Source organism: Anabrus simplex, chromosome 5 (assembly GCF_040414725.1).
Source record: "Anabrus simplex isolate iqAnaSimp1 chromosome 5, ASM4041472v1, whole genome shotgun sequence".
NCBI lineage: Eukaryota > Metazoa > Arthropoda > Insecta > Orthoptera > Tettigoniidae > Anabrus > Anabrus simplex.
In genome coordinates this window covers 184,163,042-184,189,846 of record NC_090269.1, presented here as the reverse complement: position 1 = coordinate 184,189,846, position 26,805 = coordinate 184,163,042, and the positions used below count along the sequence as shown (strand labels likewise).

At 41.0% G+C, this 26,805-nt stretch overlaps 1 protein-coding gene across 1 annotated transcript in view; it reads left to right on the top strand.

Annotated features, from left to right (window-relative positions):
• The window catches only part of chb (chromosome bows), an 890,037-nt gene that overhangs the window by 475,112 nt on the left and 388,120 nt on the right, over positions 1 to 26,805 (top strand). Inside the window, exons 7-8 of the mRNA XM_067147211.2 lie at positions 858 to 892; positions 22,151 to 22,229. Of these exons, the coding sequence (XP_067003312.1) occupies positions 858 to 892; positions 22,151 to 22,229 (114 nt within the window). The remainder of the gene's footprint in view (positions 1 to 857; positions 893 to 22,150; positions 22,230 to 26,805) is intronic.

The window sequence follows — 26,805 nt, the reverse complement described above, 5'->3', positions numbered from 1 at the left end:
CACCCAGACGTGAAGGTGGCCTATGGGATGAGATCAGTCCGTTACTTTGTCAAGTCCTCGACAATAAAGCATTGGATTCCTTTACAATCTTGAAGGTATACTAAGTTTTGTGCCGGACTGAGTGGCTCAGACGGTTGAGGCGCAGGCCTTCTGACCCTAACATGGCAGGTTCGATCCTGGCTCAGTCCGGTGGTATTTGAAGGTACACAAATACGTCAGACACGTGTCCGTAGATTTACTTGCACGTAAACGAACTCCTGCGGGACAAAAATCCGGCACATTGGAATCTTCGAAATCCGTGAAAAGTGGTGGGACGTAAAAACGAGAAGATCATTATTTTAATTGATAAACTTCTAATCAGCTTGACACAGTGAATAGCCAACATGAAAATATTTTAGGATTTTTTAAATGACTGGATTCACCAAGGCTATATAAAAATAAAACCTACGTTTTCATTCTTAGTTAATGAGTGAATTTGTCCATTATGAAAATTTGTTCCGTTACTCGTCCTCAAACACAAGGTTCAGGATCCCTCGCGTCATTCATTGGCACGTATACGTAGGAATAAAGTTGACGCTATGGGATTTTGTATTGCTGTGGAGTGGAGTCCTTGCACATCGGCATAAAATAATCCTACTCGGTCACGTTTATTAACGGTTACTATTGGTGCAGAAAGTCAGGTTTCAGGAATATGCAATCTGTTCTATAAACTTAACATTTTCTCGCTTGAACTGGTGATGGTAGTGTCGATTATTGTTTTAAATGGGATTTGTCCCCTCTCGTTAGGACTGCAGTTATGCAGGAAACATAATGTGTTATCATTAAGATCTCTTTTAACCCATTATCTCTTGTTGCAGGTTTTCGGAGCGATGACGAGCCAGACTCTATGCTTGTAAGTATACAAATCTCCATCTTTTTATTATGGTAATATTGTTAACGATGCTGTGCGTTCATATTGTGGGTCTCCATTTAGTAGGCACGTTTAAAATTACGTTTAATACTCCGAATAGTTAGTAAGGCGACGGAGATTTCCCGTGTTATTGATACAAGTTTAAGTATCTGTACACCTCGAATTATTTATGTACCGGGCGGTACACCTCCACGCCGCTAATTTAAAATTTGCGCCAGTTGAAACTCCTCTGCTGGAGGAAGTCTGAACTTTATCTACGCTATTAATTCGCTACCTTCTCAGAAGATGTCACCACGTGGAAAATTTTGAGTTTTTGAACTGTGTCATTTTTGATGTGTTTTTGTTTTGCTTGAAGTAAGAAGTGTGAACTTTCTCTTCTAGAGGACACTACTGAAGATCAACAATAGTGCACCCTAGTGCGGAGTCAAAGAACTATTTTGTTGGAGAAATTTTTATTTCAAATGTTCGTTCTTTGCTAAATTTCTTTCAGTCATTGGTTAAGTTGGCAATATTAACCCCTTCTTTCCCCTTGTTTTAAATCTAGCCTATCCCGAATTTCTTAAATTAATTTTCCACCAATTATGTGTTTCTTCTTAGTATTGTGTAGGGGGTTTATGGATGAACCAATAAAATCCTCGTGGGAGGGTGTTCTCATTCCCCTAACGCCTAGAAACTTCCGCGAGAGTATATAAATTGCTGATTTTAGGGTCTCCGGGCCACTTCTGTTCCATCTTTCAGTGTATTAAGTACATAGCAGGAGGCGGGAAGCGCCTCTTTCCTCGGCAGCGGTCAACAACAAGGTAATGGCCGATTAATAACTTCTTTCTTTGCTAGCTCAGCAGTTTAACTCTCGGGGCGGGTTCGAAGCGTTCCACCATGTAACCTTTTCCTAAATGTAACTACTCTTTTCATATATTCTCTTTTAAAGCTACATACTGGGATAGAGAGTGCTAACCCTCTCGAGCTCCCACTCATATTGTTTTGAGGTGAACTTATTTTTCTCAACCTATTCTTCGTTAACGTAAAACAAATTGTTCTCTTCTTAAGTCACCTCTTTAGTATGGGATTAGCCCTTGTATTAACGGCCTAGTGCCAAGTAGGTCTTAATCAAAGTGTATTAGGAGTGCAAGTTCGCCTCCTCTCAAATTGTTACCTTAGAGGTCATTTAATTAACCTTCTTTTCATTTTATAGACCTCAGTAGATTGGGTATTCTACCCCTGTGTTTAGGTCCGTTGAGGACAACTGGAAGGTGGAGTTTGGTGTGGCCTGGGAGAGGCTTAAATTTGAGAGCGAGTGGCTCTTTTGAAAATTGAGTGTTGTACGCCTCGTGGAGGCTTTTCTGTGTAATTTGGAGCAAGGGCTCCTAGGCATGAATGGGGTTTTCTGCCCCTCTGTTGAAACTTGTGTTTGGGGTAAAACTGGGCTGATTGCCCTAGCATTGTGGAGTCAGGGCGCGAAGCCCAAATCTTGTAAATATTGTAACTACCCTTTGGATTTGCTACTTTGTACCTGCCATGCTTGTTATTTCTTTGTTTTAAAAAAGAAAATATAACCTTGTTAAATTTTAAATTAATTTTACTTTAGTAGCTTGAGACCTGTTCACCACCCCGCACCTTCTTTCACGCATAACTACCACAAAAACACGGTAACAATTTAATATTGTGGTAGTAGGCATGTTATGTGGTGAGGTGTTTGTAGTCCTGTTATAAGTGGTAGAGAGCACTATATACACACAAATAACTCAATTTCTGCCGGGCTGAGTGGTTCAGACAGTTTAGGCGCTGGGCTACTGACATCAACTTGGCAGGTTCGATCCTGGCTCAGTCCGGTGGTATTTGAAGGTGCTCAGATACGTCAGCCTTGTGTCGGTAGATTTACTGGCACATAAAGGAACTCCTGCGGGACAACATTCCAACATGCACGTCAGCGTCTTCGAAAACCGTCCAAAGTAGTTAATAATAATAATAGTAATAATAATAATAATAATAATAATAATAATAATAATAATAATAATAATAATAATAATAATAATTTGTTTTATTTATTCTGGCAAAGTTAGGGATGTGCTCCCTTTCTTACACTTAACCAGTCTTATCCTAGAACACTTAATAATAACTACTGATGATCATAATATGATAATGTTAACAATAGAAACAGTAATAGTATTAATAAAAGTAACCACGCTTAATAAAATAGCCGTAAAAGCAATTATTATTATTATTATTATTATTATTATTATTATTATTATTATTATTATTATTATTACCGTGGTTTGGTGGATCAGCAGAGGTGAAAGAAGCCGGGGTGAATGAGTCTAACTACCAAAATCAAAGTTAATTTAAAACTGTAACAAGGTTATATTTTTGTTTTTGCTCTTCCTTTTTTTTTTTTAACAACAAGAAACAATGCAATAGGTACAAGTAGCAAAAATTAACTGTAGGAAAGATAAGATAGGAGGTATAAACAGAACTTGGGCGTCAAGCCCTCCCTTTACATTTTCTGAGCTCTCAGCTCACAAACACATATTTGCCAAAGGGCAGAAAACCCCTAATACCTGGAGCACTTGCTCCCAACTTTTAACCTCAAGCCTCCCAGAGGCACTATTACACACTGGAAAAGAGCTAATACGCTCTCAGTTTTTCACGCCTATTCAAGGCAATATCAGACTTTACCATTGATTGCCATCAAGGCACGACTTACAACAATGACACGGGGGTATCTTGTACCCAATCTACTGGGCCTTAGCAGGTAAAGAACAGGTTAAGTAAATGGCCCGGAATAGCAAAAAGAATGGAAGCTTCTATTTGCACTCCTAAATACACATTTTAAAACCTAAAAGGCACTAGGCCGATGAAACAGGGGCTATTCCCAAACTATGGAGGTGACTCGTATAGGGAAGAAATTTAAAACATTAAGGAAACAGTTACCAAAACGTAGTCACCTCAAACAAATATGAAGAGGAGCTCGAGAGGGTAAATCACTCTCTATCCCCGAATTACAGTTACAAATTTACTTAAGCTTTTTACATAAACTGGTAGAAATTTACATATTTGTAAAGATGGGTTACATGGTAAAGTTTTCGGACCTTTCCCGCGGGTTAAACTGTTGAGCTAGCAAGAAATAAAGATGTTAAGCGGCCATTACCTTACTGAAGAACTGCTGCCTGAAGAAAGAGGCACCTCCTGCTACACGTCCGTACACAGGGTTAGATGTTAACCAAGTGGCCGAGAGACAAGAAAATCAGCAGTTTTTATACCCTCGGGGAAGGTTCGAGACCTTTCGTGAATAATTAAGACACACCAACAGGCTTTTATTGGCTACATTACACAGTTACACACAACATCGAAGAAGAAATACGGGATTGGCTGAAAATCACAGAAATTATTGATTGGCTAACTTCAAAACTGGCGGAAAGAGACGATTAATATTGCCAACCCACAAATGAAAGAACAAAATTTAGTTAGTACAAAAACTTATGAGTACAAAATTTCTTCAAGAAAGCTCCTTCACTTCGCACCAGGGTGCATGATCATAGTTTTTAGTAGAGACATCTATGAGAGAATGTCCACACTTCTTGATACATAGTAAACAAAAACAAGTCGAAATTCACACAGTGACATCTTCAGAGGAAAACCTTAAGTTGATCTAGTTCCAAGTTCAGTGTTTCTCCAGTAGAGGAGTTCTAATTGGCGCAAGATTTAAACGTGTGGCGTAGAGGTGTATTACCTGGTACAGACCCCCCCCCCCAAAATGTCCTTTCCAGGGGGACACAGAAGAATTTTTGAAAAAAAATTTATCATTTGTTGAAGAAAATTTATAATTCCTTGCAGATAGATTTGTGGAAGCATATGGACGAGACATTAAGAATTTCCAAAGCCTTTTGACGTGGATTGGTAGAAGAATTTTGAAGAACGTTAAAACAAATTTTCAGTCTCTTTTTTTTTTTATTATTATAGAAAGTAGATCGGTAGAAATTATTTAAACACCAGCTTGAGAAAGTCTTTGTTTCTGTATACTTGAAATACATGCTGCCAATTTTGACGGCAAGACCTGCCGCCGCTGCCGATATCCAGTTGGGGTCGCCCGGACCCTTCAAGTACCCTCACATACACCTCTCCCGCTACTATGAGAGGGGTAGTCGTGGTGAAGGACACCGCAGATCAAAGATATATGTACAGTCCCCAGATGAGCTGGCGGGCTGTGTGCCGCACTTCAGCCTTTGCCGGGAGATGGACTCCGGCGCGTCGTACACAGGAAGACATCACGGGAGTGGAGTGGGCCCGTATCCCACCTCGGTGGCTGTACTGCGGCGAACGGCTGCGGGGCACTGAAACAGTCAGATCTCGGCGGCAGAATTTGTTGGTGACTTATAATTTTAGGGTACGATCTTTGTTGATGAGGCTGAGGGGCCAGCGGCGTGGAAAATTTTAGCCACAGGAGTTGTTTTGCAGGAGGCGGGGGCTTGGTAATGGCCGCAAGGGAAAGGGAAGCTGAAAAAACGGAGGGAAAGATCGTACAATTAACACATAATCACAGGGAAATTAATCCAAGGGCGGAAGGCCTTAAAATAAAACAAAAATATAACCTTCACACTACTACCAAATATTAATGGCTAAGTTACAATGACGTTACACAGATTTTATCTGTGAAATATGGGCCCTAAAGATCCTCTCGGTGGCTGGATTGCTCACCAACAATGTAACAGGAGTCAGGAAATCTAAAATGATGCACGGCCCATGAAATCTGGGGGCAAGCTTGCCCGCAAGATCAAAGTTTTTAACCATGGCTTGATCTTCTACTTTTAAATTGGTGGGCCTCCGTCCACGATCATATCTTTCCCTAACCTTTTCATGAGAAACTTTCAAGATTTGCCTTGGCCTTCTTCCATTGATCTCTAATATTATTCTTAAACAAATTAGGGGAACATGTTTTGTAACGTCTGATATGTTACCGTTAATTTGGTAGATGGGGTTCCAATGGTCGTACAGGATACCTTGAGACCTTAGCTACTCAGGGTATATCAAATGGAAATTATACCCCATCTGTAGGCGTAGCCATGCATTGAACTGTCAAAACAAAGTGAATAGCGGTGCGTCCGTGTGTCGTTGTGAGGTACACAGACTACTACGGTCATTTGAGCATGTTGTACGTAAACCAGCACATCCCATGAGACATCTTAACGAGGTTCAAGTCGCCAGGGAGTCACTTTTATCCAGGAAGGATGGACTTTACCTCACGAGCACCATCCACAAGGAGTGTTGCTTGACAAGCCCACAGAGAGGAACGAGCACCATGTCGCCTGGCAGTGGATTCAGCGCCAGCACCGCAGTTGGCCACAGCAGACGAAACATCTCCCATGGATACCAGCGTACAGCACTTTCTGCCATCTACCACGACTACTGTTACCACCACCACCTCCACCACCACCACCACCACCACCAGTTCCCGGCTCGAATATTCCTCAATTTCCTTCACTAGATGATCCATCACCTACCTCAGTTTTCTACAGTCAACCTCCTCTGGAACTCACGCATTTCTCCTCTCCAATCCTTCCCCAGAACTTCAGACAACCCAAGCCATTTCCTCCACGCTTCTCCACTACAATCTGCACTTAGAAGACGTCTCTGATATCAAAAAGACATCAAAAGGAATAATCATGCAAATCAAAGTGGACAATGCACTTAATCAACTCGCCACCCAAATTGGAACAACCCCCTTCGGATCAAACTCCTCTCTTCAACCCTTCCATCACCTCCCATTCAACCTCCACCTCCACCACCCCATTATAATCAGCTAAGCTGCGTCATCCATGGCGTGGATCCCTCACTCACATAAGAAACGATAGGTTCCGAGCTCAACACGACGGGAATACGAGCTCAGAGTGCCTTCCGTATCAGGAACGTGGTGGGGCCAACATTCATGGTGCGGATCCCCCTGCCAGCACCAGCCGATGTGGATATACTACTTGTCAGTAGTGTCTCAATCCTTCTTCATCATCACAAAGTCGAACCGTCCCACGCTCCACCTCCATAGTCTCTCAGATGTGAAAAATGGCTCCAGTATAACCAACACACAGCAGCCCAGTAGAAAGCAAATCATCCCACCTGCGGTCATTGCACCCAACATCACTTCACCAGCAAGTGCCCCAACATCCTTCAACACCACCCACCCCCGTTTCACCCCCTGGTATGGGGGCTTTACTGTTCTGAGTGAACCTACAGTTTTCGGGATCGCTATTTACTGTGGTTTTTAGATCCGTTTTATTTGATGCCTTACACTACACCTTTATGCATATTGTTTTATAGCGGTGAGATGTAGATGATGAACCTAATTAGCCTCGTTGCCTCTCCATCTATGAAATAAACTTGCTTGTGTGTCCGATCACCTTACTTGTATTCTGTCTACCTTCTTCTACTTCCACAGTTCCTTCACCATTTTCATTGTCACCATCTTCTTTGCCATTGTTTTTCCTCCTTTAGAATACCCCCTGCGGATGGGGGACGCACATGTAGAATACACCCGCGGTATCCCCTGTCTGTCGTAAGAGGCGACTAAAAGGGGCGACCTAGTCGCGGACATGGATTGCGGTTTGATATCATCTGTTTGACCTCCTGTGGATGGGAGGGGATGAATACATTCACAGGTATTCCCTGCCTGTCGTAGAAGGCGACTAAAAGGATCATGTGGCCATGGTCCCCTCTTTAATCTTTATTGATTTTTGAGGGTTAGTTGAAGACCAATTCCAAATTTTTGATGTGCATGCTGCTCGGAGATGGGCCTTTTACGTGTGCGTTTACACCGGAAAGCCCGTGCAGTAACCACCCAGGAAGCTGCGGGTGGGAGCATCATGTACCCTGGCAGTAGTATCCGCCTGACAACACAGGTCCTCGCACAGCCGAATGCCAGAAGGACATATTATATTTATTGTTATTTTTTCGCTATATTTAGTGTTCGGTACACGCTATGGGGTGCATGCTATTGCGGGTGACTGGAGGGATTCCTAGTGCTCATTTCCTCAGTCATCCTGTATTAGGCATCGTCCACCATCGGACCCTGGGCAGTACCGGCTATGACCAGGTGGGTATTGCCTTGGCAGTTTGATTCGGCTACAGAGACCCCTGATCGGAGTGGGTAGCATTCGGGGAAGATGATTTTCGGGCATAGCTTCGAGACGTCATCGACCTGCCCAGGGTGGTCCCCCACCGAAGTCTTTAACTTTTGCTTCTCTGAGAGGTTCAACTACCTGGGAACATGCGCAGCTTGAAGGAATGGGATCCAGCTTCCCTAGATTTCTGGTTGCTACCAGAACCGATGGGCACGATTTTAAGCTGGTAAAATCTATCCTTTTTAGTAGACACATTGAAGGCGTCCACGGCGAACTTCAGGATCTGAAGAAAATGCGCAACGGTAGTTTGCTTTTGAAGACTCGTACAGCACTGCAAGCCGATCAGTTGCTTAAGTGCGACCACTTTGGCGAAATCCCCGTCAAAGTGGAGGAGCACAAATCCTTGAATGTGGTTCGCGGAGTCATCTTTGACCGCGACCTTATTTTGAACACTGACGGAGTTGATGGAAGACATGAAGAACCGTGGCGTGACACACGTCCGGCGCATTATGCGCAGTGTCAACGGTGAAGACGTTGCCACTGGTTCCTTCATTGTCACTTTCAAGTTGTCGATGTTGCCAGACAAAGTCAAGGTAACAACTTATCGTTGCGATGTGAGGCCGTACATCCCGCCTCCTATGCGATGCTATCAATGCCAGAGATTCGGACATATGGTATCTCGCTGTTCGAATCAGTCTGTATGTGGTACATGTGGAAGAGTAACTCACGGCGCGGAGGAGTGCACAACTCCGTACAAGAGCACTAACTGTTCTGGTCTTAATTCTCCTCGAGATCGGAACTGTCAGACATATCTAGGGGATCAAGACCCTGGATGGTAGTTCCTACCAGGAAGCGCGGCGAAAGTTTAATTCCACGAATAAAACTGCCCGTACCCTCGACTACAGCATGATAGCTCAGAGTCACCCAGGTTCGTCTTTCACGACATCGTTATCCGTGATGATCGCTGCGCCCAAGGTGGCTGTTGCTCCTGAGAGCCACGAACATACTACGCTGACGTAGCAGGGCGAGAGGTGATACTCCCACGTGGCGCGTCCCAGGTGGCGGATAGGGGGGGGGGGGTCCTAACAGGCTAGCTGGCGGACTTGAGGGAAATAATATACTTCTCGCGGACCAAACGCACAACCCCCTGTGGGTGGGAGACGTAGACGAAGAATACATCCACGGTATCCCCTGCCTGTCGTCAGAGGCGAATAAAAGGGGCGACCAATGGATGATTATATTAATAATAATCTATGGCCTCAGCTACAGTTTGCAGACATTTCAATTTGACGCCATCTGGCTGCCTGCTCGTCAATTTCGACGTTCCGTTTTACTATAGGCCCACTAGATGGCAGACCGAGTAAACCGAAACTCTCTTGGGCGTCTATGGCTGAAATATAATTAATTTTGTCGGGTGAACACCAAATGTGTCACCAGAGGTCTTTTACATGCCGACACCGTACAACATGGAGTGTCGAATGGACTTTTTTCCGCCCTTCAAAAATCCGAATACCTCTGCCGGGTTTGAACCCACTTTCTTGGGATCCGGAGGCCGACACTCTACCACTAATCCACAGAGGCAGCTGAGTAGAATCATGAAACTCCTTGTGATTAGACCACCACGCGGGGAACACCATGGGTCGCTTTTCCTTGCACGTAGTACCACTATGTTAGGTAACAAATAGGTTTGTGATAGTAGCAAACAAGAGCACGACGGCTTTTGGAGTACCTGTGATTAGTAGCACTATATGAGCGGCACCATGGGATGACTGAATCCATGGTTCTGGCTTTCCTATGATTAGTACCCAGTATATGAGGAACACCACGGGATAGTACAGGTCCCTGTGGTTGGTACACTTAGGTGATGACCACCATAGGTTTGCGTTACCTGTCAATGGCGCCGCAATGTGCGAAACACCATAGGTCTGTGATATATGTGCGAATTTCATTACCTGTGAGTAGTGCCATAGTGTGTGGAATATCACGAGTCTGCGCTACTCTTGATTAGTACCGCAACATGACAAATACCATGGTTCTAATTTTCTAGCGATAAATACTATTATGAGGGGCCGTGACTTGGATTTTGGACTCCTTTCGACTACAAGCATCATGGATTCAGTATCGTGCAATAGAAGCAGTCCCTTGGTCAGTAATACTGTTGTTTTACGCCAGGTTCTGTGCATGTGAGGCACTGTGGGTCGGTTCCAATGATCGTTTTAAATTCATATCCACATCTTGAATTGTGGTCAGTGGAGGATTTTGGGTTTTTAATTTGTCATTTTGTCTCATTTTGTACCATTAGAGGACGATGACCTAGATGTTAGGCCCATTAAAACAAGAAGCATCATCATCATCATCATCATCATCATCATCAGCTCCTGAGTGCAAAGTCGGAAAGAGTATAAGCTCGAAGGGGGAACCACCCTTCCTTCGACCATCAAGAAGTCTGTACCCGGCTGGTAGTTCTAAGCCGGCACAGAAAGGGGGAAGGCTAAGTTCCCCCCCCCTCCCCCTAAGAGGTCAGCGAAAGCCATGCCCCCACCGGCGGAGGCGGCATCGTCGACCAGGGCTGGGAAATTATCTCCCAGCCCTTCTAAACTTGAAAAGAAGGCGGAGAATAGGAGCGCCCTTGCCGGACGCTCCCGCACTTCTCCTACGAAAGGGAAATCATACCCTCCATCTGGAGGGTATGAGTCTGAGCCAGCAGGTACGCCTACTCCAAAACCTGAGCGCTCCCCTCGTAGGGTTACTTCCCACCTGCGGAAAGTGTCGAAGTTCTGGGCGTCAGTCCTGCCGTCTGTCATAGCGGAGTGGAGTGTTTAGGTTTAAGAGCATCTTCTCGCTCATAACCTAACACTCTTTTTATAGTCCATGCTATAACACTGTTACAGTGGAACTATAATGGTTATGACAGGCATCGTGCTGAGCTGCGTCAGCTCATTAGTGAATTCGCGGTGAGTATAGTTTGTATTCAGGAGACAAACTTCAGACCAGGTGATTGAGAAATTTCAGACTATATTCGACAGAATGATATGCTCACCGGGCGTCTGGTGGTGTGGGTATTTTTGTTCATTCTGATACCTTTAGCAAAGCGGTTCCTCTAAGAACCCCACTGGAAGCAGTTGCGGTGCGGATACCACTGCCTGTCACAGCCACAGTGTGTAACGTTTATTTTCCACCAGGCCAGCCTCTTAACATACATGATGCCACTGACCTTATAGATCAGCTTCCACCTCCCTGTTATTGGGTGATTTTAATGCCCATCACCACATATGGGGCTCTGAAATACCTTGCCCTAGGGAAGGGTTTGGAAACATTAATAACAGAGCTGGATTTTTGTATTTTGAACACAAGTGAACCAACTCCAGTCTACATTACGGCACATACTCTCGCATAGACTTTCTGTGCACCCGAATGTTGGTTCCACTGTTTCGTTGGAATACACACGATCTCTATGACAGTGACCATTTTTCCATTATTCTTACTTTGTTGAAACAAAAATCCGACGAGGCTCCAGCTCGATGGATTCTTAAACATGCTGATTGGCCAAAGTTCACATCACTCGCTCTCTTTAACGACGAGACCCTGCGGACTGTAGATGGCGATATAACTTACATAACGCAAGTTATCCTTGCTACTGTTGAGGAGCCCATTTCCTCCTTATCAGGGACTCCTCACCGAAAACTCGTTCCTTGGTGGCACGAAAAAATTGCAGCAGCTATCAAAGAACGTCGTCGCGCTCATAAAAGTTATCGTAGCCAGCTTACTGTGGCCAACTTGGTAACATTTAAAAGACTCCTCGCAAAGGCGTGAGTTCTTATTCGCCAAAGTTATAAAGTTTTTTTGGGAGAGATGTGTCGTCTATGACGATGTATTTCAGGTATCCAAAGATCATCTCCTGTACCGGGAATTTCCATTGCAGGCAGTATCGTCACTGAACCACTCTCAATTGCTAACCATCTAGCTAGCTATTTTGCGGGTGTGTCTGGCTCCGGGAATTGCTATCGTGACTTCCTCGCTCTGAAACGGGGGGCAGAACGTAATTACCTTAGTATACCTGCCAAGTATTCCGGTTTTTCTGTAAAATGTAAGGATTTTGAGTGTGTTTTACGGTTGTACGGATGAACAACGTTATTGTACGGATTTTGAATATCTGCGTTTGGTTTCGCTTTCTGCGGTCGAATTGGATTTGTTTGACTTTCGATAGTAGCTGGTAATAAGAGACGCAGTGTTCGAAATTTGACCAGTAAATGTATCGTTAATCACATTATCGATTATCGCTGTGCTTTTGTTACCTGTTCGAGCTCAACTGCTACTTCATTCACTGAGATGTTCCCAAACAAGTAGCAGGCTGTGATTTTGAAGAATAGAAATCCGTGAAAAGTAGCATTCTGTGAATTTATATATAACTATTTAGTAACTGCGTCGTGCTTCGTAGCAGCTGTGAAAGGCTTTGTCTGTGTGTGGGTGTGAGTAACATTGGCAATAGTTATGAAACTTGTGGAATTGTGTGACGAATTTATTGGCGATTAAGTATTTTTAGTGGTGTTGGTAATGAATTCAACTAAGAAATGGTATTATCAGTCTTTTAGGGAGGCATATTCTGCTTAATTTCCTTGTTTTATATGATCACGGAAAGTGTTCCCAGTGTTCAGTGAAAACAGATGAGCACTCTTCAAGATGTAACTTTGTTTATTTAATTTCAGGGGTGATCATCACGTACATTTGACTTGTATTTATAATGTTTATAATCTACCCCCTTGCCATCCCCTTTCATTATGTCTTAAGACTTTACAACGCATGTGAGTGTTGTTCAAAGTTTTCCGCTGAAGGATCTTCTGGATTTCTCTTTTTGCAAGTTGGCAGGTATGCCTTAGTTTTGCCACTCAAGCTTCAGAGGAATATAATGTGCCCTTTACGGAGTGGGAACTCCGCAGTGCCTTGGCGCTTTGCAAGGACACGTCCCTTGTGCCAGACAGTGTCCATAACCAGATGTTGAAACACTTTAGTGAGGATAGTCTATTATATCTCCTTCATGTGTTCAACCGAATATGGATAGAGGGTGAGTTTCTGTCTCAGTGGCGAGAGGGCATAGTCATTCCTGTCCTCAAGCTTGACCAAAATCTTGTAGTATGCAGGAAGCTACAGACCTATTTCTCTCAGTAACTGCTTGTGTAAGCTATTTGAGAGGATGGTAAATCGCTGACTGGTGTGGTGTCTGGAGAAACGAGGACTTTTGTCCGAGTACCAATGTGGTTTTCGAGCCGATCGCTCGACCACTGACCACCTGGTACACCCCTAGAGTTCTATCCAGGATGCATTTCTCCGCAAACAGCATTTGGTGGCTGTTTTCTTTGACTTAGAAAAGGCCTATGACACCACATGGCAATATGGTATCCTTTCATTCCTGCATCAATGGAGATTCCGAGGTAACTTGCCAGTATTTTTGTCTATTTTTGTCCCTCCATCGATTCTGTGTCCGAGTTGGGAGGGCATATTTGCAATACCACGTTCAAGAAATTGGAGTCCCACAGGGATCGGTTCTTAGTGTCACTCTGTTTGCAATTGCCATAAACGGTATTGTCGCTGCTGCTGGTTCAGCAGTAATACCGTCGCTATATATGGACGATTTTGCTCTGTACTATAGCTCACGTAACATGGCAGTTGCAGAGCGGCAATTACAGCAAGCTAGTATTAGAGTGGATCAGTGTATCTTAGAACATGGCTTTTGGTTTCCACTGCAAAGACCTTTGTCCACTTTTGTCGACAACACAGTCTTCACCCGCATCCTGAACTTTGTTTAGGAAATCTTGCTCTTCCTGTAGTTGACACGTACCGATTCCTTGGGCTCCTTTTCGATAGCAAATTATCGTGTGAGTCACACATGTGGCAGTTAAAAGTGCAATGCACCAAGAAACTGAATATCTTGAAGTCCCTTAGCAGCACTAATTGGTGTGCTGACCGCATGGTGCTCCTACGATTCTATAGGGCTTGTATTTTATCCAGGTTAGACTTCAGCAGTGCAGCATATGGCTCAGAAAGACCAAGCATCCTTGCAAAACTGAACAGCATCCACCACAGCAGGGTTAGGTTGGCGACGGGTGCTTTTCGTATAAGCCCCATTGCTAGCTTGTTCGCTGAGTCTGGTGTGCAGCCTTTACACCTGAGGAGCCAGCAAATACTTCTATTGTATGCTGCAAATTTGTGACAGATGCCACTTCACCCAAGCTGTCCTTACGTATTCAACAATAGAAACCATCGGCTGTACGCTGCTTGTGCTCGAGCAATGCGTCTGGTTGGAATACGCTTGGATGGCAGTCACAGATTGTTTCACATACCTTCAGTTCCTTGCCTTGTCAGACAACCAAGTAGGGTACCTCCGTGGGTAGTACGACGACCTGCACACTGGCCCGAAGGGAAACACTGACCCTTCGATTTGTCGGCGGCTCTTCCTGTCCGTTGTTGGCCGGTATCCAGGTTCAGTCGTTGTTTACATGGTTGGCTTGAAAACAGACACAAAGGTGAGCTGTGCTTTCGTTGTCAACACTGATAGGTTTCTTTTTGCTCTCCTGGAAACCTGTAGTGTGTACACAGCGGAGCTCTATGCTATATGTGAAGCTCTGTGGTACGCACTGTCCGATGAATGTCGACACTTTCTTGTGTTTACTGACTCTTCGAGCTCGCTACATTCTATTGTTACCTGTTTCCCTCGGCACCCTCTGGTGCAGCAGATCCAGGACCTGCTGCTCGGGTGTTCGGATACCGCCACCAGAATCATGTTTATGTGGCTCCCAATCCGCATGGGTGTAGAGGGAAACGAGTTAGCAGATCAGGCTGTCAAGGAAGCAGTAACACTGCCTCCATTGCCTTGCAAGCTTCCAGCAAGTGATATTCGCTCTCAGCAAGACATCTGGTTATGGCCCATTGGGAGATGGAGTGGCAGGCCACTCCACTTGCAAATAAGCTGAGAACGATAAAAGGTACAAGGAAGGTATGGTTGACTTCCCTTCGGGCTTCTTGGAGGGAAGCTGTGGTATTATGTCTTCTTCGGATCGGCTACGGTATCCTAACACACTCCCATCTATTGAAAGGAGAACCCCCTCTGATGTGCACTTGTGGTACACATCCTTATGGATTGCGTGGAACTGGTCAGTCTGTGCCATAGTCTAAAACTCCCGAGTACCATCTCTCTCATCCTATGCGATGACAAGCAGTCAGCCGACCTCGCAGTCCGTTTTATGAGGGATAGTGGCCTTTTTTATCATGTGTAATGATGTCCTTTGTCGTAGTATATTTCTGTCAACTGCGCTTTTGTCCTATTGGCTCTATTTTAGTTCATGTTTGCATATTTTAATGTGTTATTTTAACTCATAACTAGAATTTTATTAATCTGTATTTTTATGCAATGCCTTATTCCATTTTCACCTGTTTTTTCTGTAATTTTATTAGATAACAACGCATTGTGAATTAGATCCACTGATTGTTTTAATCTCGGATTCACTTTTCATCGCCATTTATTTTAAACTCTAGTCAGTGGATACATTTTAATATTTTAATTATCTCATGTCGTCCATCCCTTACCATTAGGGGTCAATGACCTTAGATGTTAGGCCCCTTTAAACAACAAGCATCATTATCATCATCACCACCTTTAGAATTGCATGGATTATTTGCTAATCTTGAACATATTCTGAAGACATTTCACTATTGTCAACTTCAGTCCATTTGTTAAAGCTTTCATGAATGATGTCACAATGGAGAACATTATCTGGAGATTCAATATCGCTGGCAGGAAATCCAAAATTAGGGCGGTTTTCATCTCTGGTATTTTCTATTTCTTCACTAGAAGTGGATCAGTGTTGTGCTGGGTTTTTTTTTCTTTCAAAAATATGGCTTTTATTTTCCTATATCTTGGCTGTAGATTTGCAGGTGGATGTGCTGGACAATGGTCTATGAGGAATACAGCCTTCTCTTCAGGTTTGAGTGCCCGTAAATGGCTTTTCACTAATGGAGCAAACTTTTCGTTGAAACATGTAGTGAAAATGTCACTAGTCATCCAAGCATTTTTTTTAAATGCCCATATGAGATAGTTAATGACCATCATGTTAACATGCTTAAAACATCTTGGTCTTTGACCTTTTCCTATTAACAGTGGTTTAAGATTATGGCTGCTTGATTTGTTTGTAGCCAATAGGGTGGTAGCTCGGTCCTTATTCACTTTGGATCCAGATTTATTGGTTGAATTTTTCACGTCAAGAGTTCTGGAAGGTAACAGCTGAAAATACAGGACTGTTTCAGCACAATTGTACACTTGATGGTCATTCAGATTGCCCCTGATCAACACTTTGCATAATGCCTGTGGGGAAAAGTACAACAGATTCATTATCACATGACCGTGCATTCTTCCCCTTCAATGTTAATTTGACTTGTACTGTGACATAGCTTCCATCATGAAAAACATCCATCAGGTGCAATAACGTCATTCTTGCCACGAAAATCATTATGAAATTTCATAGCTAGTGCTTTAAGAATTGGTCCTAAAAGTTGTATGCCTTCGCTTCCTTTGAATAAAAACCACCTGTACACACACTCATCTAATTTACTATATTTGCTCATCTTAGCCTTCTTTCTTTCTAGCATCACTTCACTATTGATTAAATGAACAAAACTTCAAAGTTTCTGTTCTTCCTTCATCCCCCCATTAATTTTTCCCTCTGAGATTCCGAATTCAAGGTACCTGTTTCAGGGTATCATTTCCGAAAGGGATCCTCTTTCTAGTGAGCCAGACTATAATCTGGTCTTTTCTCCATGGAGTTGTAGGTAAAAGTTGTCGTTTCTGACTGGTGATAAGCCTGCATTGTCTATTAATAGAACAAATCCTTTGAGAAAATTGGGCAGTAATTTCTTGATGACCCGTTTTTGATACACTTGACTTGTCATTTAATCGTGCACGTCTGCTGTGTTGGTTTGGCACAGAAATGTTCTCTCGGCGCCATTGACAAACACTTTTTCATTCCTGGCATGAAGCAAGGCAAACCTTGACCCACAAGCCCTAGGTGGCCCAACACTTGTGCTAACACCCTCAATTGCTGCCTGATGTGCACTTTTAATTTTGGTGCCTTCATTCTTTTGTCATGCTGTGGCCTATGTTTACCCAAAACTCATCTGTAAAAACAATAGCTTTCCTACATTCCTAATTATTTTCAAGACCTTGAGATGTTTATGACGCCACCTGATTATTTAATCTCTTTCAATAAGGGCACATTTGTTGGCTCTTCTTACATATTCAAACCGCATATCTTGAAGAAATCTATTTAAAGTGGACCTTGAACAATTTAGTAGTCAGTCATTACTATTTACCCTAGTTAAGTATTTGAATGTTGGTGATATGTTCTCGAAGAAAAAGAAACAAACTATGCGATGGACTCCGCTTTGTAATATTGTATCATACTTAATTAACCTAGCTTTTTTCCTTGTTCACTATTTTAGGTTTCTTTTTTGCTAGTATTCTCAGAGGACTTCTCGTTTTCTATTTTATTCTACATATTAAACTGTTTGGACAACCAGTAGCATCTGCTGTCTTTTTAACTGCATGGGTAATGTTCAGTTTCTTTAAGAAATGATTATATTTGGCACTATAATTCGTTGTTTACTGCGCAGTTTGCTAATAGTATACTTTCTAGTTTCCGTATTCATAATTACTATAAATAAAATAATAGCCTAATAAATATAATATTCAAATAATTTATAATAACACAAGAACCACTTCACTTCACAGTTGAACTGAACACCACAACTAATATTATAGCACTAATGAAGTACTTTAGCTTTCCTTTCCGCAGTCGGAAGACACGAGAAGGAAAACCCAAGTAACCAAAACATTCAGTTGAGTCATGACTGTGAATTGTGGTGCTGGGCAGAAGTGCAATAACTTATGAATGCCATCTGATACCCAGCTCTGGTTTGTTTAAAAAACTATTTTAACACATTTATAAACATTTCTTCTTGCTTAATCATCAACATACTGTACCGTATCCTGTTCTAATTTCAGCCTAGTTCAGGGGTAGAAGCGTGTGGTGTGTCTGAATAGGGTCCATTCCAAAATTTAAAAAGTATATCTAACTATAAAATACACAAAAGTATATGGACAGGTAATACGTACATAAAACTGGTGAATGAGAACTCGAGATCTCGGGTAAAATGGATTTATTAAACTAAAAACATAAAAAGAAACCATACTAAACAACAACAACGAAATTAAACAAAACAACCGCCCACTGGTTGTGTCAAAGGAAAATCTCACAAATTTGTACAAAATTAACAATTATCAGACAAACCGTTTACAAATGATACGGGTACGGAACCCGAGATATTAAGAGTTAGTTTTGGACTGGAATATGTTTATATTTACATATTGTGGTTGCATGCTTTAAGTCCCTAGTTCTTTGCCTGAGGGCTTGATTTCCTAAGCCGTTCATGATATGCAATAGCAATACCCAATCTACTAGTAATACGCCTAAATTACGTACATATTCCAATCACTTGGACACAAATATATAAAATATTTGTTCAGGACTGCGTCTGAATCGCCCTTCCAAAATGTCACAGACTGTACTGTATGGGTCCGAACCCATGATCAGATAAGGTTAGAACCTCTCTCCCCAAAAATAATCATCAGGCTATGTCTCCCCATTATCGAACAAATGCCAACATTACTACAAAGAAATAATACACTGGACACAAATACAAAATCACATTATGAAATAAACAAAACCTGGAAAATAAAACACACAAAATATATGAACTAAAGTTGATAGAGCTGTTGGGTCAAGAACCCAACATATCTGGGCGCTGGACGTCATATATCTCGTGTAGATGCCATAGTAGTAGCATTTAACATGGCAGGGAAATCAGCTGATTGGCAACAGAAATAACAACTAACCAGGTCTTTGTGGACAGACAGTTCACAAACATAACGGGACTGATTGTAAAACTTCACTGCCCTTTTCTGACCAGCGTACGACTGAGTCAAGGGTTGCCAGCTACCTGGGGCAAGAACAGATGGCACATCCTGCCTTGACACCATTCTCGGTCCTACTAAATAAGCACACAAATCTGGCCAGCAAATATGACACAGCCTTACATAATTTCATATTTAACAGGCCGGTTCATTATCCCATCTTGCATTTGGGAGATAGTGTGTTCAAACCCCAATGTCTGCTGCCCTGGAGATGGTTTTCCGTGGTTTCCCATTTTCACACAATGCTGTACCTTACGGCCACGGCAACTTCCTTCCAACTCCTAGCCTTTTTCTCTCCATCTTTTGCCATGAAACCTATCTGTGTTGATGCGACATAAAACAAATTATTGTTTGTCTTTTCAACATCGCCGGGCTAGAAAAGATCAAAGCTAATTGCAGGGCATACAAGTGTGAGTGAGAGGCAGATAATACATCCAATTTCATACTCTTTTTTTAAGGTAGAGACTCGCTTCAGATATCTGAGAGAGGTACTTGTCATCTTTTGTAACTCTTAGCCAAATTACATTAAACAGGTACTTGAAATCTGAAGAAGACATTCTAATGAATGTTTTATATTGCCCACTGATTTTCTCAAAACAGTCAGTAAGTCCCACGCACCATTTATACTTTTGCCTCTATACAGATCTGCTTGCCACCATAGTTTCTTATTCTTCTGCAAATAACACCATCTCATGAGAATAAAAGAAGCACTTCCGACTTGTTAGTCTGACATGTCAAATGAGTTTGAATATGGAGCACTTCTGAACCAAGCATTCAAAGTGAGCATTCGCCGTGCTGACACCCATTTGTTTTGTGACATTTGCTTACTGTGTGCACTGCATTACAGTGCTCGGCTTCAGTCAATCGCAATGCAATCAAGCTAATACATATAAGCACTTGTGTTTTCTAACACTTCCTAAAGCGATACTTCTGATCTGAAATACATATTGGTAGCTATTGTTGTTGTTGTTGTTGTTAATTTCTATTGCTTACTGTGTAGTTCATTTTCTGAAGAATTTGGTATTTTTTTTTAAGAAACAGGTCCACATATTTTACATGTAGTGTTTGTAGATACCGCAATGGGCGTGCGAGCATCCAACTCGAAATGATGCTTTAACACACACAAGGGCACAACTTTTTTGCAAAATTATTTGAGTTACAAAAAAGTAGGATAATTAATTCTACCATGAATCGTGTGTGTGCTGCTTTTGTTTGCAAGACCATAGAGGCCCATCTACATGTAACATTTTATTGTTGGTCTTGCATTATCATGAGAGACTGGTGATGTTAAATGTTACGTATGAACAGCAAATGTGACATTTTGCTTGAACAGAGTGAAGGTCGAAGAGCACTCAAAAGCCTGATGGACGAGACAGATGGTCATGCGAGAGAGTAAGATGGAAGAAAAGTTGCTGTGAGTAAACACATGTTTATAGCGAGAGAGTAAGAGTAAGATGGAAGAAAAGTTGCTGTGAGTAGACACGCGTTTATAGCGGGTGAATAGTACCTCTTTATGTATTACCTGCGGGTAAAGATGTCATATTTGAGAGGATGGTCTTATGACTTCTTCACTGAATTCATAGATTTATATCACAGCTTCCCCAGTCTGTGGTAAGTAAACTTCAAAGATTGTAGATAAATGTCAGGTATAAGAAATGGTGCATGTGGCGACCAGAGGATAATGTTAGAAAAAAGAAACTACAGTATTTTTGCACTGTTCTTCACTTTCAACAAATCTTTTATGATTAAGTCGGTGCATTCTGGGTTTCTGCAGATGATGTTCATACGCTTGCACTCTGATACTTCAATTTGTTTTGATTTCTTCCCTGAGTGATTAAGAACTGCCTAGAGAATGGAAAAATATGTCCATTGTGACCCTCATAAAGGCTGAGCAGTAGGGGTAGGTGTTTTGCATCAGCCTTATGTCAGTTGTTCTTGAACATTCAAGAAAAGTTGCTGTGAGTAGACGCACGTTTATAGCGGGTGAATAGTACCTCTTTATGTATTACCTGCAGGTAAAGATGTCATATTTGAGAGGTTTGTAAGGTTACATGTAGACGGGCCTTAACAGAGTATCTATTATTTTGGATTTAATCGGATGAAGCATGTGCAAACATACAGAAATGCAATTTTTTTCTGGAAAACTGCTAGAGGGGGGAATTCAAATGAATTGTTTTTAGAAGATTGAGTTCCAAGTACCCTTGGTAAGTGTATGTTCTTTAATAAGACTAACTCTTTAGGCAGCATATTCTCTTAAGGGTCTCAGATGCACAAGTTTTCTGACTTGCTATACTTTTTTAAAACATACCTGCTCTCTTAATAAGCTAGTATAATAATATGTAGCCTGTGATGGAAGGAATAAACTTTATAAGGAAAGAATGAATGAAATCAGTTTAGTGGTTTCTGAGATTAGCTTCCACATAAACTCAGTTCCTTCTCCATTTACAATATTAGTATAGATATTGCCTGTATCAGAGTACTGCTTTATTACTAAAACGTGATGTAAACTAAGTATATCTGCAAAGACTTACCTGTTCCTGCCTAAATTTTATGACAAGGTTAAAACTTTCTATCAGTGGGATCATATTCTCTATATCCCTTCGATGCAAAACACCAAAAATACAATCTTACAAATATTAAATGCCCTAATTCTCTATTCTTCAAGCTGCATACTTGGAATTTTAAATGAAAAATTGTATTTGTATTTTTCTCCTGATGATATAGTATTTAAAATTGAGCTCATCTATAGTTACATGAATTATTACATCCAAATTGTGGGAGAGGGGCATCCAAAGAAAGTATCTGGAGAATCAGGTATGTGTAGCCTGTGTTGCAGCCCATAAAATGCGTTCTGCACTGCTGTCCAGTATGCCATAAGACGAATACTGTATATAAATTGTGGAAGGAGCTATTAGGGGCTCATTTTGGCACAACTGTACTTAAGTTTTGGTTCCGAATGAAGGTGCAGGTGAACTGAGAAATTAGTCAAAAGTTGTGAAAATTTAATTTAATAAAGAACCTGAAAATTAAGACATTCTTTTTTGAATAAATTGGCACAACATACCAATGTGTACAGTATAAAAAAACTTGAGGGAATTGAATGTTTTGTTTCAGAAGTCTGGTGGCAAAAGGGCCAGCAGCGTTCCAAGGCGGACTACAGTGTCCAGTACCAAGTCCGTCCCTTCCACTCCGGGTGAGTAGTCCTAGTACATCAGTATTTATGTTCCTTACAAGCCACTAAGGCATTTATAATTTTTTACAGTGTACACAAGACCGTGGATGATAGATTAATGGTTTATAATCAGATTCTTCCTATAGGACCTAATTCACGTTCGGTTAACTAATTGGGTGGGCAGGAAAGAACTATAGCTGGAATTGGTTGATTCAAAACAGATATTTTTGTGTCCAATCTATTCTTTTTGCAACGGCTCAAGGACACAGAAAATGGACACTGTCAAAACAACCAAAAACAAGACGAAGGCACAAAGTTACTTACCTTGGATACAGTAACTTACAAACATAAAACGTGCAAGGGGCCCAAAATTAATTAAAGATAAAGAGTCCAGGATCTTAAGCAAAAATTTACGCTTGACAAGTTACTAGGTTAATGGGACTAAGTATACCAAATTAGAACACCAAATTAAAGGTGGAGTTAAAATATTAAAATAACAAATAATAATTAATAATTCATGAATAATTACAAGGAAGTAGGAATGAAGAAAATAAAAAAAAACCTGTACCGTTTTAATTATTACAATCAATTAAAACTGAAGGAAACTTGAGAAACTGATACCTTTTACCCGAGATTAAATAATAATTAATAAGTAATAAAACCAATTCTTAAATAAACCTGAAATACTGGCCAGTAAGTTTGCTTTAATACAATAAATCTACTTAAATTGAAATTTGCTTCAACCTAATTGACTTTCACGTAAATGTGTAAAGAACAATCATGGTAACACGGTCACATTACTTCAACTCAAAATGCGACCTGAATTGAAACAATTAATTGATTAATAAATAATCAAATGATTAACTAATAAACTGTAGTAAAAATTCCCCGAAACAATTACAAAACTTGAAGGAAGAATATATTAAAGTTCCACTAATACTACAGAACAGTTACACACGAACAGAAAAATGCAGTGTCATTAACAACAGGCAAGGCTTGCAAAATTAAGGCGTACACCAAAAGAGAAGTTATGCAACTAATAATGAAAGAAAGAGAGAAAGAGACAAAAAAAACATGGACGTGGATAGGTCAGGCGAGCGTTTACCAAAAGAAAATTTAAGAATTAGGAGAATCAAATTTCAACTTGTTACTAACTGCAGTATTACAGAAAATAAATAATAATCATAATTATTGTTATTTCATTACATGGTACTGTGTAGAGATGAGAAGAATGCAAGAATGAGGAATGTGGCCTGCAAAAACGAACTTCCTGTTCTGCCCAGACAGATCGGCTCTTATCTGCTCGTATCTGCTACACGAAAACATTGACTGACACTTAGCAGTTTGCTGGACAACTGACAAGAGCGAAGAGCTGCCAGTAGAAGACAATATAAAGTCGCCTGGATAGTAGCACAGTTGCTATGGTAACCATTGCGTCACTGGCTCTGCTAGTGAAAACCCCTTCATCCCGTGCCTCACCGGGCATGTGCATTCTTCTGATCTCCCAACAGTATGAATTAAATTTCATTTAACACAGGGCAAAATTGTTGTTATTGAATTTAATGTGAGGTGGCCTTGGAAGCGGCATAATGCACATATGAGATAGATTTTAAACCCGACCCCAGCAGTTCAAGCAGAAAAAGAAGAGCGATCCCATTACGAGAAATCAGCTAACACGGCACGTCACACAATAAATAATGGTATAATTAGAGATCACATTGCAAGAATACGAAAATGTAGATAAAATGAAATACACCAATAATAATAATAATAATAATAATAATAATAATAATAATAACTCCAAAAAAATAGGAGGAGAAAATTAAACACAAGCGATAATCTCGGTTAAATAAAACTTGTAGAATGATTTAACACTCATAGGCCCATACATCGAGATTCCAAATTACCTCAGTACCCCATTAATAATATAATTACTTTTACAAGACATAGTTCCACAAATTTTTTAAACAATTAATTTAATTAATTAGTCCACATTGGGACATTTTTTGGGTGCTGAAGACAATGTTAATACAATTAGTGCAATAAATCGTTGCCGAAAAGTCTCTTAAATAGATAGGCCTGCACGTTAATAATGTCCCATGGCGGTGCTTTTCTTTGTTGATTCAATTTATGGTAATATCTTCTTCAACTAATCCATGGCTGTAGAAATACACTAAAATTTTAAAAAATGTATGATTACCTACATTTTACAGCAGAATATTCAAATATAGGTAATCCTCTCATTCACACAACTGAACACTCAGTTGAAGATAGGCACACAGCCAGTAATTTTGCACTCACATGACCTAACTTGATTGCAAAAGAAAGTGAAGAAAATAATTAAATAAAAATGAGAAATTGAGGCAATCAAGGCAAGTCCATGACGAGCAAGGAGGTCGCATTCAAAAAACGAGTTCAGCGCATGCACACCAGTATTGATTTCTCATTGAAAGAACAGCGTAGGACTCGGCTGTTATGCAATAATTGCAGAGCACACAATTAAATAATTTGAATGGTAGATCGCACCAATTAAACAGCCACTCCAAACAATGGACGATAAAGGGGAATAAAATCCCAGCACACAAGTAAAATATGTTCAAATAAATACAGTTTCTCTTATTCACTCACACTTTTGTCTATGTTAATCTTAGTCTGTGTTAAAATTTTTAACTTTGAATGAGTGTGATATTTATTCAGAGGGGTCCATCTGAGGTTGATAATGCTTGATACATTACTTCTCTGAATACAGAATGAAATTTTGAAACCAAAATGATCTTGTACAAAACAGCCTCTGGTTATTACTTTCATAATGGAATTTTTAAAGTTGAATCCTTGTATACCCTTTCCAGAAAACAATACCAGTTACCAAAACTTCTACAAATGTACAGTTGAACAAAAAAAATTGACACATGAGAAATGTTGAAGTCCTGTATCAGGTACCATCGTCCTTGGGTGAGGTGGTAGCAAAAAGTGATGCAACTCTTGTGTTGTAAACCAAAATATTCCTGACAAAATGAGACTGTCAGTACACAGTGCAACTCTGTACATATCAGAATAATATAAAAAGAATATAATGAAATGGTCGAGAAGCTGCCATAATGGTTAAGTAAATATGTGAGGTGAAGGTTACACCTGGCAAATGAATCTCAATGTGAAGCATTTCACAGCGTGTTCATGTATGGGAAAGGGCCTTTGTTATCAACCAGGAGATCAAGGTTTCAGATATTAGTATCAGCATTTATTTTTGCTGGACTCTGTTGCTCCGTTGTGTAACTGCACCATACTGAATTAACAGTCCTTGTATTCCACTTCGAATGCTTGCAACGAGTGTGTAGTTTATCATCACTGACCTCTCGAAGGACTGTTATAGAGGTGTAAATATTGTACGTGCCATGCACAGCACGGAATAGCCCGTTAGCTCTGAGGAAGTGTACCTGCCAGTCAGGGTGAGACCCAGGGTTTGAGTCCTACTCTACATATTGCCTTTTTAAAAGTACACATTGATGTGTTAACCAGACAAAGGGTGTGTTTCTGTTCATTACAAAATCAGGTTTGTACTTTTAACTATGTTAGTCCTGAAAGGGACTGTTTTAGATACAACTTAAAATCTCATCCAGTTACCATCGGCTTGAACAACTTGTTGGTGCTGATGTGCCATTGATTCAACAAGCTTCCTAAAGTATTCTTTGAGAGGGGGATTTCCTGCCATTCACCCAACTTAATGCCTCACAAAGCATCATGTAAATGCAGGGGAGGTTGAGACCAGTGTTTCTTTACATGGCATTTCCACCTTTCCCACACATGTTCAATGGGGTTACTGTCTGGAGCCTCGAAGGACCAATTGAGCAAGCAGTTCATTGGAGTCATACTCAGAAACCAGCTCTGAACACAACCACTCATATGGATTGGGGAATAGTTTTTCACAAACTATATTAATCTCATCTATATTAACTATATTAATCTCTTTACTAAGGAAAAATTAAATGTGTCCTAATTCAATACGAAACATAATTCCATCATTAGATGGATCAATAAAATTTAAACATGTTTCGACTTGTTTGAGCCATCTTCAGTGAAATAAGAGGGGTTAAAGTAATCTACATAATACAAGCTAAAAATGTGCTAGAAACATAATGAAGGAACAATCTCTCTCACACTCGGAACCATAATATTCTGCGGAATGTCAAAATATTGATCCGATGCAAGATGGTCATCGATCTGATGAAGCACTCGATCCCCATCAGACAATATCCGCCCTCCCCCCAACACAACATTGGTATGCAGCCACTGCATGAACACTTGGCTATATATTCTGTCATATCAGGGTCCCGTGGCCTTTACACATGAACCAGCCTGACCTCTGCTGAACTGAAAGAAGTTTCATCAGAGAAATCACACGATTCCAATTAAGATCTAATTCTATCTTGGCAATGGTGCACCGATCGACCATCTGTTCATCAGAGAAAGGCTCTTCAGCGGCAGTTTTTTTTCAGTGGAGTACGGCTTCTCGTAGTAGTTTATGGACATCAAGAAAGTTGGTCACCTGAGCTCTGCAGAGTATAAGAACGGGTTTTCCCTTGAAGTTTCAACTTAGATG